Genomic DNA, 17,441 nt, shown 5'->3' with positions numbered 1-17,441 from the left:
TCTTTTGGTGTAAAGTGCCATGCCTGCAGGGACCTGCGACAGAGTGCTCAGTGGGGGTCGGGGCAGAGTGCTACTCCTCCTGTGGCAGGTGGCACAATTCAAGTGAGTCCCTGGGAGAGCCACCAGAAGCCGGGGTTGAGTTTCCTGGGGAAAGCCCTCACTCGTGTGCCCCGCCTGCCTAGTGGGGCCTGAGGATCCCAGTGTGGACAGCTCTCAGCCGGCAGGGCAGCCACCACAGGGGGAGGCGGGAGGGCAGGCTCAGGGAAGCGCCAGGCCTCCTGTCTCTTTCTATTAGAATTTAAATGAGGGGCCTTCAATTTGATGGATGATTTGTGGCTGTCCCTGGGCCCAGAGCACAAAGGCCGGGAGTCTCTGAGGTCCCCACCTGCTCCATCTGGCCTGACAGGGAGACGGGCTGGTGAGATGGGCTCAGTGCCCCAGCTGCCGCCTTTGTCCCGCCTCTGAGAGCTGAGCTGTGGGCTCCCAGCCCACCGGTCTATGGGGCAGCTGGGCTCTGACAGTGACCATGGGGTCTGACTGAGCACTGGGCGGGATGGCCTTTCAGGGAGAGAATCACCTGCCTGGAGCTCTGTGGCCTGTCGTTGAGGGGCATGGGCCTTGGGACTGCACATAGCCCTGGCTCTGACCCAAAGATGGACTGCTGCCCCTGGGGCAAGTCTCCACGTGTCCCACTGGCCTGCTAGAGCCTTCTGGGGCCCTCACCCTGGGTCGTCTCCACAGACTCGGCTGTGGGTTCATCCACAGGGGCCCCGAGCAGGTACAGACCAAGGCCAGTGAGTGGGGGCGGGCAAACAAGTCAGTAGGGCGGGGACTGGGACACAGGGAGCAGATGGGCCCATCGGGTTGGAGACCTAGACAAGGTCAGGCTGGAGTCTTCACCGAGGGGGCTGTACAGGAGAGGCCAGGAGCCTGGAGCCAGAGATCCCAGGGCACCCACAGGAGCAGGCAAGTGGCAGGAGAGCCCTGAAGGAGACTGAGAAGGGCTCATTAGGAGAAAGGGAGAGCAAGGGGGGGGGGGGGGACACGGAGACATGGCGATGGGACACAGAGGCCCAGGAGCCGGGAGCTCCGAGCATGGAGAGCGCTGAGTGGGGTCACTGCTCCCCAGAGGCGCCGGTGCAGGAGACCCTCCACTGTGAGCAGCTGTCTGGGGTCAGGGGTCGTCACCCACCCTACACTGGCCGCCACATCTGAACTGTGGCAAGCGGAGTTGAGCAGCAAATATGCGGGGGAGGGGGATGGCCAACCCCAGCGTAGCTGGGGCCAGTGAGGCATCTTCCATGCACTGGTCCCCCTCCCTCCCTGGACCAGCCCTCTGGCAGCCCAGCCCCCAGCGCTGTGCCCAGCTCTCCACTCACGCCCCACAAGTGCTCTCAAGAGGCCCAGCCATGTCTCTCTCCACAAAGACACGAGTGCTCAAGAAAGTGACATGGGACTCCAACAGCTGCACCCCGCCATAAACAGTGTGACATTCAGGTGACCAGCAAGAATCCCCAAGTGTAACCCTTCCCAGAGACCACCCCACCTGCCACGGGCTCCCACTACTGGGTTGCCTCCTGAAAGTGCACGGTTGCTCAGGCGTGAGGGGATGGGCGGGGGCACCTGCTGTGTGGCTCACCCCCAGAAGTGGCTGGGACACGGGGACCATGGGAAAGGACTCAAGTGTTCCTGGCGAGCCTGTGTGCAAGCGTGTGTGCAAGTGTGTGATGGGGTGGAGCCAACCCAGAGCACAGCAGGTAACAGACACCAAGAGCACACGGCCTCACACCGTCACTCGGCAAGTCTGTCAGGTACAGGCCAAGTGACAGGTCATGGGGTTCCGGAACAAAACCAACACAAAATCCCTTACTAAACACCAATTTCATGGGGAAGCACTAACACTGCAAACATGCGAATCTAGCAGCTGCCAGAGCGTGGAGAAGTATGTGCAGGCTTACCTAGTGGAACCGGCAAATTCCAGGGAAAATTGGCTCAATCCGTTGAGTTATATTAACGTTAATTACTAACATTCAACATCATTATTAGATATTTTTCTCCCCCTCATCTGAGGAAAGCTCTCTGCCTGTGCTTCTGAGACATGTGACCCAGTTCTAGGGCAGAGAGGATGTTTGATGGACTACTCTTAATTCCGAAAAGCAAATAATAATAATAATAATGAAAACCAAATGGAAAACATACATAAATGGTCTCACCAGGAGGCAGGAGCCCAGGGCACAGGAGGCGGGGCTGGCCCTCGCAATCCCGGCAGCACTTCGGGGGCTGGGGTCTCTCCAGGGTCTCAAGCCATAGGTCATTAAACGCGTCAGCACAAAGACAGTCACACTGAAACACGCGGCACATCAGGGCACAGCTCAGCGGCCCACAGGCGTCCGCCGGCGTTGATGTGCGCGCTGTGCTCGGACGCGCCCTCCACGCGGAGGGTTCTCTGCCCACGGCTGGGGGCACCTTTCCTTTCCCCGTCAGTCCTCCATCAAGAAGGACCCGAGGGAGAAGAAAACACGCCCCCACCGGGCGATTGCGGCGCCGCACTTACTGCCTTCGCATGATAAGTGTGATTTCAGGCGAGGCCGCTTCCCCTTTCTCCTCCGCCGTGGGGCGCGCGGTCCCGGCGGGACGCTCTGCTTCAGCTCCGGCGCCAGGGCCGAGGGGGCGCGGGGCTGCGCCGGCTTTCGAGGAACCGGATTAACGCTCCAAAAACACCCGGCCAGGGCGGAGGATCCCGCTCGGGAACAACGCCCTCCCTCCTCCTCGCCCTCGCGCCGCCGGGGGCAGCGGTGGGGGCGCCTGGCTGCCCCGGCCTTGCTCCCTGCGCTGTCCCCCATCCATGGGCACCGAGTCCCGGCATCACGGCGCAGCCCCTGGAAAGTGCGCGGTGGGGGGGTGAGGGAGGGGGAGGAAGGAACAAAAGCCCCACTTTTAAGAATATGACCCCAATCTTTCCCAGGTTTTTTATTTTTAAATTTTTAATTGCGGTAAAAACATACATAAAATTTGCCATGTTAAGCATTTTTAAGTGTGCAGTTCAGTGGTATTCAGCACATTCACACGGTGCAGCCAAACTCCCCCAGCCCCGCCTCACTTCTTACTCAGGTGCTAGTGGGATACACAGCGGGGGAGCACGCAGGTGCTTCTGCCTCCCACCCTCCACCCCAGGTAGGCGTGGAGCAACACCATGGGGCCCTGGGTTTTAACCCTCCCAGAGTAAGAGCTCCCTATACTCTGGGGGCCTCCACCCCCTCCCACCCGTGTGCTGACCCCAACCAAGCTGGGGGGCTCAGAGCCTCCTGGGGCCCCAGGACAGTGCCCCCCACCTCTGAATTATTGCAAAGTCTTTCTGTGTCCGAAGGCCAGATGGTCGTCCCTGGAGCCTGCACCCCTTAGTCTTGGGGTCCTGGGGTCCCATCTCTCGCAGGACAACCCTCCTGGTCAGAGGCAGGCATAGACCTCCTGAGCCGGCCTTGCTTCCTGCTCCCTCTTCAGCTGGTCCTCAGCTCCAGGAACTGGTGACAAGCAGCCAGCTGTGCTGGAAGACAGTGGCGTTCTCTCTTGGGGTTGTTCCCAGGGTGAGCTGAGCGGGAGGGGAATAGGTAGCAGGGCTTGGCTGTTCACAAACCTTTGTATTTCCATGATGACAACAGGTAAAAGGCTGCCTGACACACCTCCGGCAATTGTGCCCCTGGAGGGACTTGGTCAAGACTTTCTTGTGGCAAATGACCTACCTAAGACCAGAGTTCAGTGGGAACTGACTTAGGACACAGGACAGGGGCCCTCCTAGGCCAGGGTCGGGGGCAGGCCCAAGGAGCCTTCAGAGACAGGGCTGCTGTCTCCACCCATGTCCACTCTGTGCCTCGCCCATCGCAGCCCACACTCTGGCCCTGTCAACCCTCTCCTTTCCCTCTTTCTCTGTAATCTGGCTTTGCCAGCACCTCAAGACCTCTGGGGGCAACCCTACCCTCACAGCTTCCAGGCTTCTGTGTCCTCTGGTCAAATGGGCAACATTGCCTGGTGGGCACCTCTGGATCCCAGTCCCAAATTATCAAAAGGGAGAACCCAGTTGGCCCCACATGAGCAGATGGCTCCCTGGTCCACTGAGCCAAGGCTGGGTCTCACGGAACAGCAACTAACATGACTCAGAGATTCGGGCATTGAGAGCAGGAGGAGGCTGACCTGGAGACAATCCCGTAGGTCTCTATTATGCTGGAATCGTAAAAGGGAAGCTTACAAGGCTTGACTATAGAAACATCGAAAATGCATTTAGCCCGCAAAACACCATTGCCAAAATTGAAAGTCAAATAACAAGCTCAGGAAAAATATTTGCAACATGCGTGCCTGAGAGAATGCTAATATGCTTAGTACAAAAAGGGCTCTTGCAAATCAATATGAAAAACCTGAACGTCTCAGAAGAAAAATGGGCAAAGGACACGAATAAGTGACTCTCAAAAGAAAAATGCAAATGGTTACTAAAAACGTAAAGAAAACCAAAACCAAACGCTCAGCCTCGTCAGTAAGTGAGCAGGCACACAAGCAAAGACAGCTGTTGCTGCGAATTAAAATCGCCAAGTGTCAAAACAGGATCCAGCTCCACGAGGGCGCCCAGAGGTAGTTGCTTAGCATTCGGGATGATGGAGTGTGACCAGCATCATGGCCTGCGAGCAGTCCATTTGGCACAACTGCTCCGGAGGGCACGGTGGTGATACGGGTCCGAAAGCTTATGAAACACAGTGCCCCATGCCCTCACGGCCCTCCATGGGCAGGTTTCCTGTAGGAAAATGATCAGAGAGGCCCGCAAAACGTGCAAGTTTAAGTGGAGAAAACCATGCATCCTTGCTCATAAGTGGGAGGCATTACTACGTTTTACACGGTGTGAGAGTCAGTTTTATGTGTCAACCTGACGGGCCCCGGGGGCCCCCGGCACTTGGTCGAACGTGACTCTGGGTGTGTCTGTGAGGCTGTTTCTGGATGAGAGTAACGTCTGAATCAGTGGACTGACTGGAGCAGGCCGTCCTCCCCCTGTGGGTGGGCCTCGTCCAATCAGCTGACGGCCTGGATAGAACAAAGGCTGACCGTCCAAGTAAGAGGGAAGTCCTCCGGCCTGACTGCTGAGCTGGGACGTCCGTCCTCGCCTGCCTTCAGGCCGGAGCTGCATCGTCCCTCTCCTGGGCCTCCAGCCTGCTGACTGCACATCTTGGGACTGGTCAGCCCCCGTGGTCACGTGATCCAATTCCTTATAACAAGTCTTTCTCTTTCTCCACACATCCTGCTGGTTCTGGAGAATGCACAGTCATGGATGCCTGCACCTCCCGTAGTCCCTGAAGACAATCCTGCGAAAGAACATGGGTGGCAAGGAAAGGTGGTCACTCAGCAGCTGCTGTGTGCCAGGCTGGGCTCTGGCCCTGAGACTCACTCCAGACACCCAACAAAGACCCGGCCTCGTGGGCTGAGTCCCGAGGGGAGTTGGACTAGAGATGCTAAACGTAGCAGGGAATATAGAGCAGACGTTAGAAGGTGACGTCTGCTGCGGAGTAAAGAAAAGGAAGGGCCAGGTGAGAGGGGTGGGGTCTGGATGGGGCAGTTTGCCCTTGTCAGGAAGGGTGGTCCCCACTGAGACGCTGACTGTTCTGGGCTGACACAGTCCACCCAGATTCACCTGTTTAACCCTCAGCACCTCAGAATGTGTGTGGGGCTGGGTCTTCAAACAGGTGATTAAGGTAAAATGAGGTCAGTGGGGGTAGGCCCTCATCCACTGTGACTGGGGTCCTTAGAAGGTAAGGACACAGGCATTCACTGAGGGAGAGTGCCATGTCACCATGAAGACAACTGTCTACATGCCCAGGAGAGAGGCCTCGGGAGGAACCAGGCCTGTCCACGCCTGGCTCTCGGATGTCCAGCCTCCAGAATGTCTGTTGTTTAAGCCCTCGCCTGTGGGACTTTATTATGGCCGCCCTGCAAACAGGTACCCTGACTCTTAATGGAAAGCTTGCCGGGCCCCAAGAGAGCGAGCCCAGTGTATGTCTAAGGGAAGACCCTCTGGGCCGAGGGAACAGCGGCGTAACGGCCTGAGGTGGGGATGTGCCTGATACCCACCAGCCTCCAGCAGGAGCCCCGGTGGCCAGCTGGTAGGCGATGAGGTCAGAGAGATGCGGGTGAGGGGTGCCCACCTTGGCTCATACCCTGCATAAAATGGGACTCATGGAAGGGGGTGGGCAGAGGAGGGGTGGGGCCTGATTGACAGGTCCCTTGCCTGCTGCACTGAGCCCGGAAGAGGCCAAGGGAGAAGTCAGCATGAGTACACGCGTACACCAGGAAGTGAGATAACTCACGGGAGACGGGCAAATTGCTAGAAAGATACAAACTACCCGAACCAACTCAACACGGTGTGTAAATCAACGTTTCTTCTTCTTGAGTTGTTAGGAGTTCTTTATATATTCTAAATACAAATCTTCTATCAGAGATACGTTTTGCTAATACTTTCCCCCAGTCTGTGGCTTTTCATTTTCTTTACACTGTCTTTTGAAGCACAAAAGGTTTTCTTCCTGAGTAGGTCCACTTTATTTTTTTTTCTAATTTTATGGTTTGTGCTTCTTTGCGTGTCTAAAAATCTTTGTGGACACAAACTAGAAGTTTTATACTTGCAGCTCTTACATTTAGTTCTACGAACCATTTCTACTTCATCTTTGTGAATGTTACCTAGTTCGTTCTCATTGGATTTGTAAATAGCATGAGGTAAGGTCTGGGGTTCTTTACTGACATGTCTAATTCTAGAGCCTTCTGTTGAAAGGACCATCCTTCCCCATAGATGACCTTTGAACCTTTGCGCCTCTGTTGAAAGCCCGTGACCATAAATGTCATCGTGGATTTCTAGACACTAGTGTCACTCTCTGTTTCGTGTATCTCTCTTTAAACCAACAGCTTTCTGTCTTGACTTCATGAGATGGAATCAGGTCATGTGAGTGTCCCAACTTTGTTCTTCTTTATCATTGTTTGAGATTTCCTTGGTCCTTGCACTTCTTTTTAAATTTTAGAGTAAGCTTGTCAATCTCTGGTTGTGGTTTTGCTTGAAATCGCATTGAGTCTATAGATCGATTTGGGACGAATCGTTATCCTAAATAATATTGAGGCTTGGAATCCATGAACAAGGCATGACTCTCCACTCATGTAGGTCCTTTTAAGTCTCCAGTGGTATTTTATAGTTTTCTGTGTGCAGGTTTCACGTGTACTTTGTTAAATTTACCTCCAAGTATTTCACAGTTTTTGAATCTTGTTTTTGAATAACACATTTGTTTTTATAATTTCAATTTCTAGGGGCTGGCCCGGTGGCTCAGGCAGTTGGAGCTCCGTGCTTCTAACTCCAAAGGCTGCCAGTTCGATTCCCACATGGGCCAGTGGGCTCTCAACCACAAGGTTGCCAGTTCAATTCCTCGAGTCCCGCAAGGGATGGTGGGTTGGAGCACGTCCTCTCAACCACAAGGCTGCCGGTTCGACTCCTGCAAGGGATGGTGGGTTGCGCTCCCTGCAACTAGCAATGGCAACTGGACCTGGAGCTGAGCTGCACCCTCCACAACTAAGATTGAAAGGTCAACAACTTGACTTGGAAGAAAGTCCTAGAAGTACACACTGTTCCCCAATAAAGTCCTGTTCCCCTTCCCCAATAAAATAAAATAAAAATTATATAAGAAAAAATTATAATTTCAATTTCTAATTGTCCGTTGTTAGGACACAGAAATAGGATTTATGTATTTTGGCTTTGCATCCTGTGACTTTGCTAAGCTCACTTATTTGTTCTAGTAGCATTTTAAAACAGGATTTTCTACAGTTATGTCATCTGCAAATCAAGATCGTTTGAATCTTTCCTTTCCAATCACATAAAAGTATAAAGTATAACTTTTGTTTCCTTGCCTTATCACCTTGCTAGGTCCTCTAGGACAATGTTGAAATCAAGTGCTGATTGTGGCTGTTTTTGCCTCATTCCTATCAGTCTTTCACCACCAAGTATGATGTCACTGTGGGTTTTTATAGATCCCTTTTAGCAGGTTGAAGGAGCTCCATTCTAGTCCTAGTTTTCCTGAGGTTTTGTTTTCTTTTTATTCATGAATGGGTGTTGAATTTTGTCAAATGCTTTTTCTTTGTGAATTTATTGAAATGATCATGCGATTTTTCTGTTTTAGATTGCTAACATGGTGAATTATGTTCACTGATTCTGAAATGTTTAACTTCACATCCGTGGAATAAGCCCGGTTTGGCCATATGTATTGTTCTCTTTATATATTGCTGGAAATGAACTGCTAATATTCCGCTGAGGACTTTTGTGTCTGGACTCGTGAAGTATATTAGACTTTAATTTTCTTTTCTTGTCGTGTCCTTATCTGTATTTGGCGCCAGGGTTACGATGGTCTCATGTGTCAGGAAGTGTTCCCTCCTCCTGTGTGTTCTGAAACACCTGTGTGGTGCTGCTGTTACTTCTGTAAGTGTTGGGCGTCATCCTCCAGGCAGGCCTCCTACCTGGACTTTCTCTGCGCCAAGGCCAGCACTGGACAGGCTGATGGAAGCCGGGCAATGAGGGGTCATGCTCTTGACCCCCACAAAGATAGGGAGATGAAACATTCTGCTGTGAACTCGTTGAGTTTGAGAATTTGTGCAACAGACACAAGGAAAGCTGCAGGAGGGAGGTGGCTCCCCGGCCCTGGTGTGAGGGCAGGCTGGCAATAGGGATGCAGGACCTGGCTGACAGTGGATGCAGTTGCCTGGAGGACGGTGGAGAGGCAAGTTGAGGGGTCCCCCCAGAGCCCTGAAAAGGTCAATGGGTACGGACTGCAGGGACACAGAGAAGACTGAGAAGTGGCTGGAGAGGGAAGAAGAGACGCCAGGAGCCCAAGGCTGGGTGGGAGCGGGGAAGTAGGAGTCTTGAAAGCCAAAAAGTTTAGCTCAGGGGTGTCCAGATGAGAATGGTCAACGAGGCCAAATGCTGCTGAGGGCATGAGACAAGTCCTGTAGGCTGGGGAGGTCCAGGTGACCGAGGTGGGCACCGGTCCAGTAGAGGGAGACATGGAGGCCACGAGGCGCGTCCCTGGCAGGTGCCTCTCCTGCGGGCACCTGGGCCCAGCACCCATCCCCTGCCTGGGGATGGCCCTCCCCCATGTCTTGGGCACCCTTGACCAGAAGATTCCAGGTCTGCCTCCAGCCAGACCTCACAGCTAGATAATTTCTGTAGCCCCAGGTCTCAATTGCTCCTTAAATCCAGCCACACCCCACCCCGTAGCCTGGAGCTGAATATCAGTCTGCAGTGGTCTGTTTAACGCTGTGAGGTCCCCATGGGCAGGGCCCTGACTGGTGTTTGCACAACTTTTGAGGTCCCAGCACTTAGTACAGCCCAGTGGAGGGGTTGTGGGCTGTCTCCCCTTCCTGAGCTAAGACAGGGGAAAAAGATACAAGCAGGTCCTCCCAGGTCGGGTGCTGGAAAGATTTGGGAGTTTCTTGAATTCACACAGCCCTCCCCCCAGGGCGTGCTGGGGCACGGGATTATCCTGAAGGGGGAGAGGGCTGCTGGCCATGAAGAGCCATGAAGAGCAGTATCAGGCAGCAGAAAACGTGCAGGTGAGGTTTCCCATCCAGGACTTGGCCACAGATTCCACACTATGGCCAGGAACCCAGAGACTCAAACTCTGTGCGACCCCTCACATCTGCAGGGTTTTAGGCTGCTTGAGCCCAGCCCACACTTCTCATCTCCCACCACCCTCTGCAGCACTAGCTTAAGGAAGCACAAGTGTTTTTCTGCAAGAAAGAGGTATGGCTGGCTCTGCGGCCGCCTCTACGGATCTGTCGATGTCCGTGCACCCCCAGGCCCCACCGCCCAATCCGACGGAAGAAGGGTCCGCACCAAGGCCCAGGAGCCGCCTCCACACGAAGGCCGCTGCTGGGTGACCTCAGGTGAGTTCCTTGACCTCGCTGTGCTGGTCACGTTGTATACCGGGGAAAACCGAGCGGAGGAGGGCAGCATCCTGGCACCGCCTCGGGAGGCGCAAGGTCGCGGTTGAGCCACGCGCTCCTGCAGCGCCGCCGCCCCAAGCAAGGGGAGGGTGAGAAAGTCCTTCCGACTCCGGTTATCGCGGCCAGCAGGCACGGCGCGGAGAGCCGGGGGCCGCAGACTGTCCACCCCCATCGGGTCCAGGCAGAACCCGCGCGCGCCACCTCCGCGCCCTCTCCACTGCCCCACTGCCTGCTCCGTCCCGGGGACGCTTTGAGAGCAGGGCTGCGGGCTGGAGATGCCCAGGTCCTGCCCCGCCCCAACCTCGCCCCGGACCCGCTCGGATCCCGCCCGGACCTCGCCGGGGATTCGACTCCTAGAGTCCAGCTCCCCCGAGCGCTCGCGGCGGCCGGGCTGGCGGCAGGGCGGGGCGGCGGGAGCGGGCGCCGATGATTGGATAAATCTTCTGATTGGCAGATTCGGGAGCCACTCGCAGCCGCCGCCTCTGCAGCGGGCTACGCTCGTTAGGGCTCGGCTCGGCTCGGTTCTGCTCGGCTCGGCGGCTCGAGTGCTCGGCTCGGCTCGGCTCGCCTCGGCTCCGCGGCCGCGGACCGACTGACGGGCGTGCGCTGGGAGCGCGGGACGCGGGGCGCGGGCCTCGGCGGCGGCGGCGGCGGCGGCGGCGGCGGCGGCGGCGGAAGCCTAGTGCCCCCGCCCGCCCGGTCCTCTCGCAGAGGCGGAGGCAGCGCCGCGGGCCGCAGCGGAGCGGGGCGCGGGGGGCGGCGGCGCAGGGAGGCGCGGGGGCGCGGATCGAGCGCGGCCCGCCGGGCGCCGCCGACCCGGCCCAGCGGACTCACCGACGGACTGACGGACGCGGACCGACGCGGCCCCTCCCTGCCGCCGCCGCCCGCCCGCCCGGGGCGCCCACCTCGCCGGCGCCGGGCCCGGGAGCGATGACATCGACGGGGAAGGACGGCGGCGGAGCGCAGCACGCGCAGTATGTGGGGCCCTACAGGCTGGAGAAGACGCTGGGCAAGGGGCAGACAGGTGCGTGCGGGCCGGGCCGGGGACCGGCGGACAGGGCGTTTGGGTGAGGGGTTGAAGGGGCCAGCTTAAGCGGTCCGGGGGCACCGAGGGGGACCGGCGGCACTGGAGGACTGGGGAGGACCCGGTCGCCCGGGAGTACAGGGGCGCCGGGGGACCGGGAAGAACTGGGGGCGCTGGGGAGAACCAGGGCGCAGGGGCGCACAGGCCCGCAGCAGCCGGGGAGGCCCTGCTGACGGCGCTCCAAGCGGGGGCCCAGGAAGGAGGCCGCTCCGAGCGCGGTGCTGCAGGCCCAGCCCGGCTCCGGCCGGCGGCCGCGAACAATGGGCGGCCGGGCGCCGGGTCCCGCCGCGGAGCCCCGCAGGCCGCGCGTCTGCGGTCGGCCGGGCGCGTCCCAAGGACACGCGGCGCGGACGGGGGCGCACGGGCCCGGCCAGCGCCCCTCGGCTCTGGCTGCAGGTGCGCGGCCCCGGCCTCATTGTGCGCCGGAGCGACCGGGCCCATTGTGCCGCGAGAGGAGGGGGCCGAGCGGGCGCCCATCTGCCGTCTGCCGAGGCCGCGCTAATAGGCGTGCCGCCCGAGCAGCTGCGCCCCGGGGCCGCGCGCCCCCGGCCGCGACCCCCAACTCCGGGCGACCGGCGGGGCAGGGAGGCCGCCAGGTGATGTCTGCGGGCCAACTGGGCCACCTAGGCCAGGCCAGGACCTCTCTCCACGGTGGGTGAGGGAGAGTGCCCAGGCCACTCGGAGGGCTGGACAGCGCCTTTCTCTCCTCCCAGCCTCTGCTGGGAATGTCTGCGACACTGCACTTCCCCAGGGAAGGAGAGGGAGGCTGGTACTGGGCTGGAGCTCGGATATGGGCCATGGATCCTTCCAGACCGCGGTGGAGCAGACCCTTCGCCTCCGAGAGGGAGGAGGGGGCTTCCTGGCTCTTCCAGTGATCAGGTTAGGTCCCAGCCAGGCAGCCCATCTCCTCATCCGGCTGGTGTTCACAGAGTTGCTTTGTGGAAAGCTGGGCTCAGCCATTTTCTTTCTTCTCCCAGGATGGGCCTCTCCTGGCGCCCAGAGGTCCGATTGGCACTGATCTGCCAGCCTCTCTGGGAGGTCCCTTAGACCTAAGACAGGCAGGGGAACAGAGGAAAGAGAGGAGGGTGCAGCAGGCCAGGCCCACCCTGCCAGTGTAAGGTGGGGGCCTAGGAGGCAGCTGCCCTAGCAGGGTGCTGCCAGGGTGGCACGGAGGCAGAGCAGGAAGGTGGTGTTTGGGAGGAAAGTGGGCCAGGCCCTAGGTCTCGGGGGAGGGCAGTGGCTGTGGCTGTGATGTAACTAAGCAGAGAGCATGAAGGTTCCTGGGCTGGGGGCAGGCCCCCTCTGCCCACCCTGGGTACACAGACCCCTGTGCCAACTGCTGAAGCACCGAAGGGCCCCTGGAGGTAGGGCAGCACCCCTCAGAGTGGAGGTGGCATGGCTTGGGTTCACGCAGGAGGAGGTGGCAGAGAGTCGGGGCTCCACTGAGTTCAAAGTAGGCATGTTTCCTGGGAGGACCGAGTGTAGTTGGTGAAATCCTCAGTGGGGGAGGTGCCTGGGGCAGCAGAATGTGGGAGGCAGTGAAATAATCTAATTATTGTACCAATAAAATGTTATTATAAGGAAACATCGGGTGTAAGTGATGACAGGGATGTATTTATGCAGCGCCGTGCGCCGGCCTCCGTGGGTAGGCCTGGTCTCCGTACTCTTCATTGAGTTACACTGTCGTACAGTTAATTACAGGAGGTTCCCCTGTAATTAACAGTAGTGAATACAAAAGGGTGTGCTGTGTGTGTGTGTCAACAGCGCGCTGCCATGTGCTGCTTAGAAAACAGCCCAGTGGTTCACGAAGCCAGCAGCGTGTCTTGGGCCTCTCCCCTTGCATGGTGCCATACTGGTCCAGTTGGCGGGCCACCCCCGGGGGGTGGGGGGTCTGTTAGTTCTGTGTCCCCTCTGGCCCCTTGGTGGTTGGGGCACCTGCTTCCCAGGATGGCTGGGGAGCCGGCTGTCCTGTTGGAGCCCATCTCCTCGTGCCTTCTGCTGAAGGGTCATTGGGAGTTGGGTGGACGTGGGTCTTGCACGTGTGCAAGTGCCTGGCCAGGCCACTTGGCTTGTTGGCTGGTCTTCAACACAAAATGCCAAGAGGGTTGCGATTCCCCAGGCCTGTCCTTTTCCTCTAGAGATAAACGTCTGACCTTACCTGGGGGCCAGGCTCTCTGCCAGAACACCTGAGTGCAGCTGAGGTGCCGATGTCGGGGTGCTGTGTGCCCCTGAGGTCCATCCTGCAGCAGTGAGGGCCAGGGTGGAGGCTGCGTGTCGGCCCCTTCAGTCTAGCCGGCTCCCCTGTTTCATGGGCGAGTCACCTCGGTCCTCCCTGCTCTGCAAAGCAGAAGCTGTGACCGTGAGGGAGCCGTCCGGGTGGCGCTGAGCCGTGTGGGAGAGCCAGCCGGCCGCTCAGCCAGTCTGTCGCAAGACAGGGCCTGTTGGAAGGTAGGCCACCTGCTGGGCCCCAAAAGACCACCTTTGGGGTTTCAGATGAAGGGGGGTCTGAGACGCTGCAGGTGTAGAGTGAAGGTGTGGGCAGGGCTGCCACCTCCGTCCACTGGACGTCCCTCTGGTGGCCAGTGGTCTGCAGGACCCAGGCTACACTTCCTGTTCCATCTTTTCAGTGGCGGGTGGTGTGCAGGGTCAGCTCAGCGAATGGGTGCTGTCACTCGTGGGGCCGGACCGCCTCCCTTCTCTTGCGTCTCCCCTGCACGCTGTCCTGGGCGGCCTGGTGTGGCCTCTGCATGCAGCCCCTGGAGACCTCCTCCACCACATCATGGTTTCTGGCCGAGAGATGGGGCTTCAGGGCTGGGGGGCAGGTGTCACTGCGTGGGGAGGGGTCCACTGCCAAGGCCTTTTCATCTGGGAAAGTCTTCTTCAGCTGGGGTGGGAGGAGCCTGTGAAGATGGGACAGATGAGGGAGGGAGAGACAGGTGAGCCGGGGCGGGGGGCAGTCTGGCCGACCCTGGGGTGACCAAGGCCTGGAGTTGGATGTGGAGGCAGAGCCAGAGGCAGCAGTGGGAGGGGAGGGATCTGGGGTTGGGAGGGCTGGCCGAGGAGCTGGCCCGGGGTATCAGGAGGGGCTGAGGCCAGGAGAAGGAGCCAGCCTCTCTGTGTGGGCATAGGTGGCCAGAGCAGGGTGAGTGGTCAGCGAACACCGGCCCCATGTGGACTGCCTGTGGCGTCTGGTGCTCACTGCCACGGGCAGGCCACCCTGCAGCCTTGCCGTGCGGGCAGAGCCTGCCCTGTGAGTGACAGGCCTGCCTCCGTGTAAAGTACAACCTGCTTCCCAACGAGGACACAGGCGCCGACGTAGCCCTGTGGTCAAGGGCGGCAGGAACGCGGTGTGCGCAGTGCACAGGCTGATGCAGACGTGCCAGGAAGCAGATGGTTTAGGCTCGAGGGCAGGGGCTCGTGGGGACCCCCACTGTCTCCCCAAACCTGTGCAGTGGTGGGAAAGGCCCGTGCAGTGCCACCGAGCACCCCACCAGTGGCTGAGCAGACAGACAGCCCTCCTCTAGCAGCACAGACCCTCCCCCAGGGAAGCCCCCTGCCCACTCCCTGGGCAGTGGGACTCACGCCTTGAAGGGGGGACAGTTTCCCTGCAGGTAGGGATGGGAGAGTCCTGGGGGTCCCACTGTGGCTGCTGCGACTCTCAGGGTTCCACCTGCCTCACCACTGGCAGTGGTGACAGGCTCTGCAGGGGCTGTTTATAGCAGGAGGGGCCTGTCACACTGAGGGCATGGCACAGCACAGGTGCAGCAGCCGGAAATGCTCTTTGCAGGATCCAGTGTGCCCGCGCGTGGCTTGGACTGGGAGTTCATCTGCCTGCGATGTGGGTTTCCCCAGGAAGCATGGAGGCCTGGCGGCCCCCACCCCCAGGGCTCCCAGCTTGATGCAGGGACCACGAGGGCTGTGCCTGCAGGGCCTTCGCCAGTGTCTGGCTCGGCCTCTGCCCTGCCCTGCGCCCAGGGTGCAGAGTTGTCTCTGGAGCCACACAGGAGCCGGTGCTCCTGGCTGTGCGTGCAGAGGCGGGGCCAGACCTGGCTGTCACTTTTCCAGACAAAGCTTGGCCAGCACTGGCCAGGGCCCCAGGTCCTGAGGGGCTCCAGGTCCCGCCCCCTCCCCGGCTACCAGGAGTGGGGTGGCAGGGGTACCCCATCCTCGCTGATGGCTGATGGGGGCGTGTGTGGACCAGGGCCTCGGGGCTGCCTCCCTGTACCCGCCCCCCCCACCTCAAGGACCACTGGAGCGTTTGCGGGCTGGGCCCCACGCAGGACCAGGACGCAGTCTCCTACCACCCACAGCAGCATCGGGCCAGCACTGGGAGAGCGCTCTCCCCTCTGTGCTTACCTTTCTCTGGCGATTTCTTCTGTTTTTCACGCTCAGTGTTTATCTGTGGGGTGACCTCTGGGCATGAAATCGTAGGAGGAGGGGGAGCTGGGGGTGTGGGGTGGGGGCCACACCGTCCTTTCCTCCCTGTCTGCGCGTGGCGCCGGCTGTGCCTGGAGCAGACAGACGGGCCTCCCTGCGCCCTGCTTCCCATGTTGGAGCGTTGGAGGATCCGGGGCTGGCGCTCCCCAGGAGAAGGTAGGACACCCCCGCAGTACCTGGGGCTCCGGTTTGCAGAGCACCTGTGCCTTTGAGGCCGCCGGACACAGAACCAGCTTCTTTGGGGACCTGGGAGGGTCAGGCTGCTCTAAGTCGGCACCTCAGCTGGGTGGCAGCCCAGAGAGAGGAGGCAACGACCACAGTGCCCCCTGTACGGCTGTGCCTGGCGCTGCCCGGCCCAGGAAGTGGACAGTGTCCCCGCAGTCTGCAGCTCCCTGGAGGGGGGACGCTGCACTCTCCGGGGCCTGTTGCCACACAGTGAGTGTGTGTAGTGGGGTACTGTGGCGGAGAGGCCCCTGCTGCCCTCCGTGGCCCCGTGTGCTGCCCATGTGTGTTTGCCTGTCCAGCCACTCGGCCAGAGCCCGGGGCCCTGGTGGCCACCTTGCGACCCACGGGGAGTTTCTGCGCCACTGGTCCTGTAGGCAGTCCAGGGCTGCCCGCAGGGGCACTGGCGCTCCGTAGCCCAGTGGCTTCACGCCTCAGGCCCCCCTTCTATAGAGCAGGGTGTCCTGCAGCTTCTGCAAGGCTCTGGTGGCTGGGGACAGTGTCGGGCCCACCTGGGGTCTTGGGGGAGGGGCGGGACCCCTGGCACCTCCAGGTGGGTGGTCCCACGCTGCCTGGCTTTGCAGGAAGGCCTTTGCGTGTGGGGAGAACTGGTGTCTCTTGAGGGCAGCTCAATGGGCCTTCCCTGGTGCCAGGCCTGGTTGGCCACCGTGTCACCTGCAGGCTGGCTCGTGTGTCCAGGGTGGGCCTTCATGAGCCTGGCCCAAAGCCCAGGGTCCTGGCCAGGGAAAGCTGAGCTGCCGGAGCCCTTCTTCCAGGGGTGCCGGCTGGCCGAGCGGGGCTGCCCTGGGCCGGCTGCCTCGGACTCTGGACAAGATGGAGGCTGGGCTGGGCAGAGGCCGCAGGGACAAAGCGGGATTGTGTGGGCTGGGCCCTGAGAGCCTGCCCAGGCCTTGTTCTGCAGCCTCTGAGGGGCCAGTGTCCCCAGCCAGCAGCTGGGAGCCCCCCCGCAGAGCCGCTCCAGAGAAAGGCCCTTGTTCCTCCGGCTGGTTTTCTTCCTGCTTGTTCGTTCGGCCCTTGGAGGCTGGGCCTCGGTTTCCTCCCTGTGTGCTGGGGTGACAGCGCCTTCGGGGGGATTTCGAGGGTTTCACAGGTCAATGTGTATAGAGCACTGGTGCACGTTCTGGGGATACTCCCCCTGGCTGGGGGTGCCGACCTGTGAGGACAGACGGTGGCTGCCATGTCCTCGTCTGTGTAGGGGCCCGGGGCCTGCGTGCTGACCAAGGTACCCAGAGCACCTGCACCACTGATGCCCAGAGTCCTGGAGGGCAAGGCTGGCCCTCCTGGGGTCCAGGGCGGGGGCGGGAAGCCCAAATAGCTGCCTGCCTGCGAGGCCTGAATGGCGCAGCCAGGGCCTGAGGACACGTCAGGCTGCCGCTGTGGCCCAGTGCTGTGGGCGGTTTGTGGGGGCAGCATAGGCTGCCCGGCCAGGAATGTGGCATCTGTGAGGGTGGTTTGGCTGGTGTCCCGGGCTGACTCCAGAGCTGCTGGGCAGCCGCTGGCTTGGGCCGAGGGCCCGGATGGGAGGGGCTGGGGAGGCAGTGCCTGGGGGGGCCCTGCCTGCTGAGGGTTGGCCGCTGGGAGCCTGTCGGGTCCCTCTCCCGGCCAGCTTCAGCTTGGACTGCAGGCAGAGTGAGTGGTGCTGGGGATGCTGGCCTGGCTGGCCTGGTTCAGG

General features: G+C 59.9%; 1 protein-coding gene across 17 annotated transcripts in view; it reads left to right on the top strand.

Moving 5' to 3' along the window:
* Positions 1 to 10,665: 10,665 nt before the first annotated feature.
* BRSK2 (BR serine/threonine kinase 2) overlaps positions 10,666 to 17,441 on the top strand; it is a 56,576-nt gene continuing 49,800 nt past the window's right edge. For all 17 annotated transcript variants that reach the window (XR_002136077.3, XR_002136076.3, XR_002136075.3 and 14 more), the window contains exon 1: positions 10,666 to 11,029. Coding sequence is in view for 14 of the 17 variants with exons in the window: in XM_019714771.3 (XP_019570330.1) it covers positions 10,936 to 11,029 (94 nt within the window). In the remaining 3 variants the exon portion in view is untranslated. The remainder of the gene's footprint in view (positions 11,030 to 17,441) is intronic.

Source organism: Rhinolophus sinicus, chromosome 14 (assembly GCF_057876585.1).
Source record: "Rhinolophus sinicus isolate RSI-liver-muscle chromosome 14, RSI-T2T, whole genome shotgun sequence".
Lineage (NCBI taxonomy): Eukaryota > Metazoa > Chordata > Mammalia > Chiroptera > Rhinolophidae > Rhinolophus > Rhinolophus sinicus.
Note: the sequence above shows the minus strand (reverse complement) of the source record. Positions and strands in the feature narration are given on the sequence as shown.